Here is a 13,645-nt window from a genome sequence, read left to right on the forward strand (position 1 = left end):
TCTCATAGTTGTCTGGGTTTATACAACATGCACTAAGTCACATATTCGCCAGGGTTTAGGCACTAAGTCTCATAGTCGCCAGGGTTTAGAGTACATCGGGTGAACACATCGTTCACAACACTACAGGTTGCGAGCCTGTTAGTGTTCCACTGGACTGTCTAGAATAGTCCGTGGTTGTCATCCATACTCTGCTAGATGACGGGTCTAACGCTTGGGAAAAAGGATTCTCTTATTTTTCACCTCTCACCCTTATCTCATGGTCTATATCACCTCTCATATCTACCCATGTATTATCCAGCATAATTTGTAGATATAAAATACGTATACATTTTAAATCATTTAAAATATGTATAAAATTGTTCATCCAACATAGATAGCAAGTATACAGATAATATGCACACATAGCATGTAATTTATATTAAATACTTCATATCTATGTATAAGATGAAAGTAACTATGCACTCGCTTGTTAAAGTGACGACTCAAAATTTGAGCAGCGCTTCGCTTCTTAACAATATGATTTCTTTTGACGAAACGTATTATTATTAGCACTAGATTTTAGTCTAATCTTTATTGCGACTAATTATTAGTCTAGATTCATCATTAACTCAAAGTCTACTTCAAGATCTATCAAGTAAGGAACAACCAGGTAGGATCATATCGGAGGTAGGGTCCGTTTAATATACGAAGTATACTATTTGGAAATCCCACTTTAAACACCTCACTAAATCACAACCTAGACATCATTCCCGTAAGTAGATTAATCAGTATAATGACTTTGAATCACTGATAAATCTTATTTATAGGTTCATAATTACAATATTATATTTTTATATAAGCTATATTTAAAGTATGGTAGGCGTATCTCAGTTACAATGGGTTTTTCTCAAAACCGAGCTCCGCCGAAGCAGAGTTTCTGAGCCAAAGGCTCTTCTTTTTGGAGCCATTGGGCGCTCCGGGGCTTCCGCCTCATTCTAGGGGGTTCCTTAGGCTTTTAGGGGGCTAAAGAGAGGTTCTAGAGAGAGAGACAGAGAGAGAGAGAGAGAAGTAATGGGAGGTGTAAGGAACTCGGTAGCCTTCGTTCATCTATTTATAGGGTGAATTGGGGTCACTCACGTCGTGAGTCCTTAGTGCTCACGTCGTGAGCTAGCTGGAGACACCAAGGCTGAGCCTGATGCTGACACATGTCATCGCACACATGGTGTAAATTAGCCGATTTTCAAAAATTCATAATTCTTGCATATGAGCTTCGTTTTTGACGTTATTTATATCCACGCATAGGTAAAAATAAAATCTACAACTTTCATTTTGAGTCCATCGGCTAATTCTCGACTGATCTTAAATTTAACAGTAGGGTGAGATTATACTGTTAAATGACCGCGTAAAATTCATAACTTCTACATACGGACTCCGTTTTCGTCTGTCTTTTTACCGTTGAGCCCCTATTAATGAGATTTTTAACTCTCATTTAGGTCGCATTGGCCAAAAACCGCTTGATCTAAAATTTGAATTCCGGGCTGTGCACTGCTAACCGAAATCTTAGAAAAATCATAACTTCCTCATAAGAAGTCAGATTTGGGCGTTCTTTTTATGAACTCTCTCAGTTTAATGCATACTATGACTTTGGTTTAGATTGCTAAGGCTAAAAAGTCCTCTATCGTAAATTCATATTTACGTCTCACAGGGTCGTGTCGGTTTTGTCGCGAAACTTCGACGGACCATAACTTCTTCGTTATAACTCGGATTTCGGATTGTAACATATACTATAACTTGGTTAAGATTACTCCTTCTAAATATTCTTCCATCAAAAACTCATTTTTGATGCTTATTGGCTCTAAATTGACAAGCCCGAATCCGCAGGCGTTATATATATATATATATATATATATATATATATATATATATATATATATATATATATATATATATATATATATATATATATATATATATATATATATATATATATATATATATATATATATATATATATATATATGAAGTTATTATTATGTATATATTAGTTATCTATTTCCTTAAACATAAGAAATAGAACTAAATATATTTATCAAAACTTATATTGTTATGAATTATTTCTCAAAACTATTAAAATTAATATAAATATCAAAGATTAAAAAAGAATTAGTCAAAGTAGCTTATCATAACTTTTCATCTAATATTAAAAAACGTTTCACATCAATGGTATATAAAAACCTATAAAAATATTTATACAAGTTGTAAATTTTTATTTTTTACAAATAAATATCATTAATGATGCTCCAAGCCATTTAGGTTCCGGTTGGTTAGATGAAATGGGTTGTCTAAGAGTACCCGATATGGGCCTCAATGAGAAGAGACGAGGCGCAACGTCATCTTAACGGGGGAACACCCCCCCCCCCCCCCCCCCTAACTCGTTGCAGCTCGCCGCGGTGGACTTTGTGGCCGTTACCACCGGGTGAAACGAGAAAAAAATTGACAATTGGTGTATTAAACCTTTGACTTAATTAAAAAAAAAATTATTTATTCTTTTCCTATATAAATACCTATTATCTAAACAATTTTTTACAAATACCTTCTCTTTTTCTCTCTATATAACCTCAATTATCTTAAAAAAAATTATGGATTCTTTCAATTCATCTGATGATTCCAATGCCGATATGTTATTCAGGATGATGTATCATTATTACACTAACGACCTACTACAACCAGACCCAGCCCCACTGCTAACGAGATGTGCGATGTTAAACAGAAATCGCGAGGAAGGATACGCGCATCTATATCGCGATTACTTTGCGGATAATTGTGTATACGGGACGAAGGACTTCAAAAGATGATTTCGTTTGAGTAAGGATGTGTTCTTACGAATCACCAATGCCTTGGAAAGCCGGTATCGCTTCTTTACTATACTTTTATACAAATTAAATAAAAATACACTACATGTTTCTTTTTAAATTTACAACATATGCAATATATTTTTAAACTGTAGTTAAGTTATATTTAGGTATGAATTTTTTCAATTGAGATATGATGCTAGAGGTAGACGAGGGTTTACAACGTTATAGAAACATGTTGCGGTCATTTGTTTGATGGTTGTGGGGGAGTCACCCGACATCATGGACGACTATATGAAAATGTCCGAAAGAACCGTAAGGGAGAGTTTCTATACATTGTCAAGGGGTGTTGTTGAAACATTTGGAGACGTGTATTTGCGGAAACCTTCGTTGCATGATTTGCAAGAATTGTATGTGGTGCATGAAGAACACCATGGGTTTCCCGAAATGATCGGAAGCATTGATTGCACACACTGTAAATGGAAAAATTTTCCGGTAGCATGGAAAGGGCAATACGCAAGTGGTCATCACGGATCACCTTCGTTGGTTTTAGAGGCTGTTGCTTCTCAAGATTTATGGATTTGACATGCATTTTGTGGGGTTGCGGGTTCCAACAACGACATCAACGTTCTTGATCAGTCGCCAATATTCGACGATCTTTTGAATGGAAAGGCCCCGGATGCTCCTTTCACGGTGAATGGAAACGAATACAAATATGGGTATTACCTTACAGATAGAATATATCCTCAGTATTCCACATTCGTGAAGGCATTATGCCACCCGGTTGAAGAACGAGATGATTTTTTTAAGAGAAGACAAGAAGGAGCACGTAAGGATGTGGAACGTGCTGAAGGCGAAGTGACATATAGTTGAACATGTAGCCCGACCATTGGATTTAAAAACTCTACGATATATCATGTATGCATGTATCATAATGCATAACATGGTAGTAGAAGATAAAAGACGAAATATTGCACACTATATCCCAACGGAGCCCAGACACGTTCAGTTTCAACCAGGAACAACAGAGTATTTGCATCACGTTGTTGACATATCAAGACGCAAATAAACACAGACAACTTCAAGAAGACTTGACGGATTATATCTTCTATGGTAACAAAACGATAACGAATAGCGTTGTATTTTTTTTTTTTGAATTTGGATGTTATTTTTTTTTGAATTTGGATGTTATGTGTAATTTAATTTCTATGTTAATTTTAATATTTAAAAATTATTATATGTTATTTATAATTTTTAAACACTATGTTTTATTTATTATGTTATATTTAAAAAATATTTGTCTAAATTAAAAAAAAATTCCAAAAAAAAAAAATAAATTATAAAATGGAAAAAAGTTGGTGTTATAACAAGATACAACATAGTGATTATTTCCTAACTTGATGTTATAACACAATTGATGATGTGACATGTGATATGACACCAAAATGATGTTACATCTAGTTGTCCACACCTAATGGTTTAAGAAATACTGTAGACCAAATAGTGAAATAAATAATGTAATAAAATGAATTATTACTGTTTCACTACCCTAGTTAGTTGCATATTTGGAATGAAATGAGTCAATAAATTATATTGTTTGGTAACTGAGAAAATACAAAGAAATAAAATGAAATTAATTAATAATGAGAAATTATCTCTTATACAAAATACATAGAAATCATAAATTTACAATAGCCTACGCCAAATTTTATTTTGCTATCGTAATAAATAAATATTATATAAATTAAAAAAATAGATGTCGATTTGAATAACAAAAATATAGATAGTAAGTTGTAACATATTTGTAAAAATACATTTACATTCGTTTAGAACTAAATCAAATATATATCTTTATATGCATAACATGCAAAACATTATAAATATTCACAAACTAAGAGATTACAATAAGTTGCAATTATAACGGTTTTCGTGACTTCATATGACACACAAAATCACCAACTATATTCAAAAAACTCATGGGTGAGTTGACACTCGAACCATATGAATTTCAAATTTAAATGGAAATAATTTATCGATTGAATGTCATGGAAATTGAGACATCAAGTGAAACGTTTGGAGCACACAATCACATACTCTATTCAAGTTTTTATATTTCGCAATTGATCTTGATAGATCATATATAAATTGTTTTGTTGAGAATTCATGTAATTTTATAAGTTATTAAAAAAGGTTCTTTGAGAGTTTGTTGTGTATTCAGAGGCATGCATCAAGAAGACAATTTGCATTGAAAATGAAAATTAAGAAGTAATAAGAGAGGCCATTAATGAGAATTGACCAACTCTAACTAAACCTTGCAAACATCGTGAGAGTTGTTCTTTGTTTCTTAATTATGCATTAAATTTGTTTAATTTTGTATCTAGCAATAGATCATTTCGAATTTATTTTAATCAAACTCTATTGTGATCTTCTAGTGATATACCTACTACTAATTGAGTACTTTGTTTAGTAGGCATATGTAGATTCATATTCCTCCGGTCTTCAAGTATATAAATTTGGCTTTTGTTGTCCTAAAAATCTCAAACGTATACACCATATGATGCTCTGATTTTCAAGGCATCTGGATTTTCTTTACAAGGTGAATGATTAAGCACAAGTTGATTTGTAATCGCCTATAAACTTCTGCCATCTACCTGATCTAAAGTTAATCAATGTCCTTAAATAATTATGTTGGCATGACATGTATGTTGGTCGGATATATGTGATGACCCATATTACACAATTCTATATATTTTAGGAAAATAGATGACCTTATGGAATGAAAAGTGGAAAGTACTAGCTATACGTATACATGGACGTTATTAAGTATTATGAAAAATACATGACAAGGTGATCATGTGGATGAGAGTTTGGCTCTCAGATCTTTTCTTAGTATCTTTCCTGATGGAGATTTAGGAATGGACGCCACAAAGTAGACCTTGTGCAGTTTCTTGTAAAATACCACCTACATGCATGCATCGTCATTTTAATTATAACTGTAAGTATAATGAATGATTATTTTTCTTTTTCATTTTAGTTAATTAATAATTACCTGCTTGGCAATGTAATCTTTTACAGCTTCTTGAGTGAGCTCCATCCCATTCAATAAAACAACGAAAGCAACGGGCACCTCCCCTGCGGCATCATCTTTTTGCCTGTTTTTGTTAAGTATTACTTGTGTTGTTCAGCATTTGAAGATATATATATATATATATATATATATATATATATATATATATATATATATATATATATATATATATATATATATATATATATATATATTCTAATAAAAGAATAGTTTTAATTTCCTTTTGACATGTGTAATTCTATTAAGCCTCCTAATTAATGCATATTTTATTCACTTTTGCCATTTGTCACTTTATTATATATCCTAACTAGGTGTGAGACCCATATATTACATGAGTTTATTTAAAATAAAAATTAAATATAAAATTCTAAACATTTAAGAAAGTTTGAATCTATAAGAAAAATGAAAAAAAAATATTGAATTATAAAAATTCAAGTGTTTTTTTTCTCTTTTAAATTTATAGAAATAATTTAGATAAATAATTAAAAGAAATTAATAAAACTTTAACTTGGTAATTTTGAAATTAGAAGGAAAGTTCATAAATGAAATTGAAATGCATTTATTATTACATTTAATATTATATGGAATTTAATAAAATGGAAAAACAATAAAATGACATGTAGAATAAAAATTAATTTAAAATTACCATAAAATTACATGTGGCAAAATGAATGAGAATGTGACATGTGGCAAAAAAGATCTTTATTTATTATAGTAGATTAATGTGTGCCACTTGTCAACTCCATCTCAAATTTACAATTTTAAAATTTCACTTTAATTACAATAAATTAATAACATTAGAATAAAAATTAAAATAAAAATAATACGAATGATATAATTTCACATATTTATTTAAATTAATGATTAAAATTTATATAACTAAAAAAAACTCTTAATTAATAATTTATTTAGAATAATTAATTAATAATTTTGAGTTTTTATTATAAAAATTTATTTAATTTTTTAACCGTGGTTCCCACGAGTTGTAAACTAATATATATATATATATATATATATATATATATATATATATATATATATATATATATATATATATATATATATATATATATATATATATATATATATATATATATATATATATATAGTACATACATCATCATTAATTTACACTTACGAGACAACAGCAGCATCTGCAATACAAGGATGACTCACAAGAAGGCCTTCCAACTCTGCCGGTGGAACCTAATGATTCATCAACCACATATTAAGTTCAATATTACCATTTAATCAATATGTTTAGTTGATAAATGAACCAACTAAAAGCCATGGAGTACCTGGAAGCCTTTGAATTTGATAAGTTCCTTGACTCGATCCACAATAAAAACCTCCTCATCATGGTCTACATACCCAATATCACCTGTGTGAAGCCAACCTTCTTCATCTATGGTTGCAGCTGTAGACTTGGCATCATTCAGGTATCCTATCACATCATATGTATTAATTATATTTAACATAAATATATAAGGAAAACTAATAAAAGGAAGCATTACATACCTTTCATAATCTGAGGACCACGGATACATATCTCACCAGGTTGATTATATCCAAGTGATGAATAGGTGTCAGGGTCTATAACCTTAAGCTCAGCATTCCTGACAACACTACCACAAGAACCCGACTTGGTGGGCAATGGTTGTTTAGCAAATGCGACACTCATTGACAACACAGGTCCTGCTTCTGTCATCCCATAGCCCTGTCTTGCGTATACATGTACATGTATACATGGTGCATTACTTTAATATGTAAATTGTAATTATTCTTTAGAATCGCCTCATCAAGTGAATATATATATATATATATATATATATATATATATATATATATATATATATATATATATATATATATATATATATATATATATATATATATATATATATATATATATATATATATATATATATATATATATATATATCTCAAAGATTCGTAAAAATACAAGATTCGTAAAAATACGTGAACTTTTTCCAACTTATTTCTTGTTATTTTTTTCAAGCAAAACTACACATATGCCTTAGACGCACGTATGTTTGGCAAATCCTTGAACTTTTTTTCGAAAAAAAATGTTTTTTTTATTTTTTATTTATTTATCTTTTTTTTGCAAATGTGCATATGTGCACCTTTCTCGTCAACATAGATGTACATGTTCATATCACAAACTGTGCATATATATATATATATATATATATATATATATATATATATATATATATATATATATATATATATATATATATATATATATATATATATATATATATATATATATATATATATATATATATATATATATATATATATATATATATATATAGGTTCTATGGAAAACAAGAAACTCTAAAACTCATAAAAATGTATAAAAGAAACACTTAGACATCACAAATCTTTTTTTTTTTTTTTTTTTGATTTTATATTATGAATTTTCGCAGTTTTTTTTGTTATTTTCGCTGAAATTTCTTTTGAAAAAAAACCAAAACAAAAATCGATATTTTTATTTTTCAGCGATTTTGTAAATAAACCTGCGATTTTTAGGAAAAAAATGTCAAAAAAAAATTTGTAATCTCTAAGTATTAACCCTTCCCCCCCCCCCTCTCTCTCTCTCTCTCTCTCTCTCTATATATATATATATATATATATATATATATATATATATATATATATATATATATATATAGAGAGAGAGAGAGAGAGAGAGAGAGAGAGAGAGTTAGGTTCATATGTGGATTGACATTTATTGTGTGGACTTGTGAACATTGTGATTATGTGAGAATTATTAAAAAACAATTGTTGTTTGTTAATGTGAATATATTTATCCTTACATATTATTATCATTATCACACATTTTCACTAATTAAATCGTCTATAAGAGCATTATAGAATTTTTTTTTATGATTTTCATTTTGTCAAAATATATTCTTTGATAATCGTATACTGTAAGAATAAGAATGAGTGAAAAATGATGCGTGAGAAAAAAAAATAAATAAGAATTAATGAAAATGTTTGATAATGATAATATTAATGTGAGGCTGAACGTATTAACATTAACAAACAACCTATTTTTTTAATCATTTTAATAGAATAACATTGTCCATACATGTCCACACAATATATACATCCACATTTTAATCTAGCCTTATATATATATATATATATATATATATATATATATATATATATATATATATATATATATATATATATATATGTGTGTGTGTGTGTGTGTGTGTGTGTGTGTGTGTGTAAGGTAGTTTGTGGAGAGGAGACATCATGCAAATGGAATGGAGCTACAATTCATCAGCAAGGCTTTACGTGTATTGCATTTAATAAAAGAACACAACCAATAAGCCGGGTAATTAGATGTTTGTTTAAGCAACGTATGCTATTAAATGACCTAAACCAAGAAAATCTACTTTCCTTTTGGATGGGAAAAACAGAAAACCGCAAAACAACTAATGCTTAACAGAAGCTGATGATCACGCTTGCAGCCTTGGATGAAAGAAAGAGTACAAATCTACAATTTTTTTTTTAAAATCTGCAAATTATAATTAACTTCCAAATCCACCTATACCACCTACATGGTTCAAACCCCTAGAAAAATAAAAATGAGAGGAGAGGTCGCTCCTACCGAGGCAAGGCCCTTTGGTAGTAAAAAGCTATAGATGTTTATATCATTTCATAAGAGCACATAATACTCAATATTTGAGACCAATTGATTTACGCCACTTATTTAATTATGCTATTTACGTTTAACTTCAATTTTTATAAGCTTATATGAGCATGATATATGAGAATGAGATTAAGCCAATGCTACTTTCTTCTGGCGAATAAACCAATCTTGAGCAAATTAAAGGTTAGTTGTTGACTCATCTAATCGGAACACGGAACACTATATAGTGCTATTCGTTGCCAAAAATAACCTTTCAACTACTTTCCAACCAAAATCAGAATCTGAGCCTCATATATATATTGTCATCTAGTAATAATTTTGTTGTAATTTATTTTACACAAGTCATGAGTGCCACAACTTTGTTACTCCTTAATTTACAATCATTGACCGTCACCCAGCAACTTATTTATTTATTTATTAATATTTAATTTGTAATTAAAATTTTTTGGGTAAAAGAAAAGAAAAATGGTGCAACTTAATTACCTGACCGAAAATTGCCTGTGGGACTCTACTTCTAAGACCATCTTCGAGCTCCTTCCCCAGTGGCGCCGCCCCTGACAATACCACCCTTATCGAACTCAAGTCGTAGCTCCCGACCATCGGATTCTTAGCCAACGCAAGCACCAGCGGTGGTACGACAGCTGCTACCGTCACCCTATACCTTTGTATCAACTCAAGTAGCGATCTTATCTCAAACTTAGGCATCAGCACCACAGAGGCCCCTGCTCTCAGAGAACACAATAACACTGAGTTTAGTGAATATATGTGAAACAACGGAAGCACACATAAAACCACGTCCTCCTGTTTTAGATAAAGGTTTGGGTTTTCTCCGTCGACTTGTTGTGCAACGCTCGTGATCAGGCTCTTATGCGTCAAGATGACACCTTTTGGCAGTCCTGTCGTTCCCGACGAAAACGGTAATGCCACGGCATCGTCCGGATCAATTGTAACAGACGGAATATTGTTTTCATTTGTTCGATAAAGCATTGAGAAATGTAGGCACTTCTCTGGTGGGTCATCGACGGTTATAACCGGGAAATCTTGGCCCATTTTTGGGTTGTGTTCCCCATGATCACGAAGCTTGTCGACGTACTGCGCCTGGGTGATTATCATCTTGGAATTGGAGGAATTGAACTGCTTGAAGATTTCACCAGCAGTGTAGAAGGGATTTGCGGCGGTGGTCACCGCGCCAATCATGGAAGCGGCCATGAAAGTTAGCGCAAATTCAGCGCAATTCTGGAGGAGGAGCATAATCACATCACCCTTGGAGATACCAAGAGCGGATAATCCAACGGCTATTTTGCGAGAGAGAATGTGTGTCTGGGAAAAAGTGTAGGTGGCTCCGGTGGAACCAACAACGAGACATGGTTTGTCAGAGAATCGGGAAAGATTCTCGAAACAGTAGGTGTGAAGAGGTATATGGTTTGCGATGTTGGGTAAGTCTGGTAGTTTTGATCTGAAAATAACATGTCTATTGGAGCCATCATCAACTTTATGAATGTTATTTGTATTAGTGTTATTAGAAGTAGAAGCTGGTGATGAAGAAGACGACGCAAGGGGTGGAGGTGGTGGAGTTTCTTGTTTTTGAGCTTCGACAGAAAGCATGATGCCTCTCGGTTTCGTTTGTGTTATGAGGATGTTTCTTGATGCTTGTAATTTGTTTTTCTTAGCGGAATTCTTATGGAATTGTGTCGTAAATTATCTTGTAAATTTGTGAAAGTAGAAGAGGAGGTGCAAGATGGTGATTGAAGGGTTAGATGAATGAATTATATGACATAACATGGACAATGTGGATGGGGGGACATTTAGAGTTAGGTGATACGAAATCAAGAAACTGCGAGTTAATAATATTCTACAAAATCATGATCCTTTTATTTCCTTTTTCTTTTTTGAATCTTAAAATTCTCTTTTTTATGTAATAAATGTAAAGTTGTATCTACGTGTGGTTAGGGTATTATGATATTTAAATGTAACATTCGTAAATTACGAGTTCAGACTAGAATTTTTGTTATATAATAAGCGAAACAACTCAAATAAAAATAAAAATAGATTTTAAATATAAAAACCAAAATAAAAATTAATGTGATTAACTTGGTTTTCATCTATTCGGTTTGCTGACTTGCAGCCTAACAAAAATGTATTATATCCTTTCCATGTCTATTAGGGAAATTGAGTAATCTAACCATCTTTTTTCGTGTTTTTTAAAAATATAATTTTTTATTTTTTTAAATGACCACTTATTTCGGTATGGGGTATTTCAGAACATATTTAGGACTCATTTTCGGGTGGGCCAGCTCATATTGAGTCTCCGAAATTTCGATTCCGGACTATCCGTCCGTGTTCAAGATCAGGAATTTGAAATTCAAAATCCCGAATATAATTTGAAAAAATCTGGACCCTCGCCTTCATTCCGGATCTAGCTCCGACTTTCCAATTCGATTCCGACACGCAACCCCGATACTTTTTTTGATCTCCGACACGCAACTCCGATCTCCGCACACAACTCCGACATGGAAGAAGACCACTACGACCCCGTTATATTACAGATACGATATTCACTTTAAAAACCTAGTTTTCTTGTTTGTATGACATGCTTATTCGTCTATAATTACTATTCCGAAATGCGTAGAACATCTCAGGAATGATCTGAAAACGTTCCAAAGTTTAAATTAAAGAAATCATTGGTGTAGAACCAACTGAAAAGTAGTTTAGATGTTTGAATATTGTTAATTTACATCGAAATGTACTATTTCAGATCTTAAAATTTCATTCCAGAAGCCTCCAGAATGCGAGGAACTATTCTGGAACACGAGGAACTCGTCCGGAACACGAGGAACTGGTCCAGGATATTGGACAATTTTCGTTTCAGAAAGAAGTGATAACACATTTTTTATTTGTGCAACATGATAGGATTTTTGATGCATCCATTACACTCTCTTGCAAACCCAAAATTAACTGAGAAATTCTTACGGCATTCGGAGACAGACCCGAATGCAAGACTATGTTCCAGAATACGTGTTTTAGGAGGTGGTTAGACATTGATAATGTAGATGTGGATCTTTTTGCTTCAACAGATGGAGAGTAGGGGGGATTTTGGGGTGTTTTTGTATTGGTTCCTAGAAGCGTTGATCATCGAGAATTCGTATTGTATAGACGGTCCAAGCAGTACATGGGCTATGTCATATTGTAAACGAATGACGAAAATATTTTGGAATACAAGGAAGAAGATGATTTGAACATTGTAATATTACTTCTAACAAATCCCTTTAGTTTATACTTTATAAATTTATTTGTTTTTTTTTTTAATTTTTAAGATTATCAATTGAATTTTATTTAATATATATAAACAAAACTTCTACCAAAAAAAAAAAAAACAAAACACATTTACACAAATAACAATAAGAAAAACGTTCCAGAACTGTGGTCTGAAATCATACTCCAGTGTTCTAGAGGCCTGTCCGAAATAATGTATCATTATATAAATGAAAATTGAATAATCTAACCCTCAAAAAAACAACCAAATGTTCTGGAATCATGGTCCGGAATCGTACTCCGGAATTCCGGGGACCTCTCTGGAACCATGTGTTCCACAGAATATAGTTACTTTACAAAAAAAAAACATTTTTGTTAAAGTGGTCATTTATAAGGGTTCAATTACTCAATTTTTTTTTATCTATCTTTCACTTTTTAAGTTTTTATTCTAAGTTTTGACCTTAAAATTTTTTATTTTTGTTATAAATTACATGCGGGCTTATTAACACACACAAGTCTTTATAGATAATTTACAAAATTAGCCAAAATTATATATATATATATATATATATATATATATATATATATATATATATATATATATATATATATATATATATATATATATATATATAGGGTTAGGTTATTTTGTTTTCACTATCTATTGTGTGCATGTATGACTGATTCTGGACCAATCATTTTAGTTATTTTAAGAAAGTAATTAATGCATATTACATGTTGAAGATATAATAGGTATTAATTACATCTTCAGCATTTAATATG

General features: G+C 31.2%; 2 protein-coding genes across 2 annotated transcripts; one reads left to right on the forward strand and one right to left on the reverse strand.

Annotated features, from left to right (window-relative positions):
* The first annotated feature begins 3,131 nt into the window (after nt 1-3,131).
* On the forward strand, nt 3,132-3,704 carry LOC111892912 (uncharacterized). The gene is made up of 2 exons (XM_023888989.1): nt 3,132-3,377; nt 3,471-3,704. Exons 1-2 carry the CDS (start codon nt 3,132-3,134, stop codon nt 3,702-3,704), a joined length of 480 nt encoding a protein of 159 aa, XP_023744757.1.
* A 1,978-nt stretch (nt 3,705-5,682) lies between these two features.
* Nucleotides 5,683-11,215, reverse strand: LOC111892869 (4-coumarate--CoA ligase 2). The gene is made up of 6 exons (XM_023888927.2): nt 10,094-11,215; nt 7,438-7,636; nt 7,218-7,363; nt 7,058-7,125; nt 5,881-5,983; nt 5,683-5,793 (listed from the first exon to the last, which is right to left on the reverse strand). The coding sequence occupies exons 1-6, from the start codon at nt 11,213-11,215 to the stop codon at nt 5,683-5,685; spliced, it is 1,749 nt and encodes a 582-aa protein (XP_023744695.1).
* Between the last annotated feature and the right edge of the window lie 2,430 nt (nt 11,216-13,645).

The sequence above is a fragment of the Lactuca sativa genome, chromosome 3 (genome assembly GCF_002870075.4).
Source record: "Lactuca sativa cultivar Salinas chromosome 3, Lsat_Salinas_v11, whole genome shotgun sequence".
NCBI classification, from domain to species: Eukaryota; Viridiplantae; Streptophyta; class Magnoliopsida; order Asterales; family Asteraceae; genus Lactuca; species Lactuca sativa.

What these genes read in the sequence shown, in the direction of transcription:
- LOC111892912 (XM_023888989.1), top strand. Translation starts at nt 3,132, where the DNA reads ATGTCCGAAAGAACCGTAAGGGAGAGTTTCTATACATTGTCAAGGGGT. An exon ending in ATCACGGATCACCTTCGTTG is followed by an intron (nt 3,378 to 3,470) that starts GTTTTAGAGGCT and finishes GTTCTTGATCAG; the next exon opens with TCGCCAATATTCGACGATCT.
- LOC111892869 (XM_023888927.2), bottom strand. Translation starts at nt 11,215, where the DNA reads ATGCTTTCTGTCGAAGCTCAAAAACAAGAAACTCCACCACCTCCACCC. An exon ending in TCAAATTCAAAGGCTTCCAG is followed by an intron (nt 7,126 to 7,217) that starts GTACTCCATGGC and finishes ATGAATCATTAG; the next exon opens with GTTCCACCGGCAGAGTTGGA. An exon ending in GCAGATGCTGCTGTTGTCTC is followed by an intron (nt 5,984 to 7,057) that starts GTAAGTGTAAAT and finishes TAACAAAAACAG; the next exon opens with GCAAAAAGATGATGCCGCAG.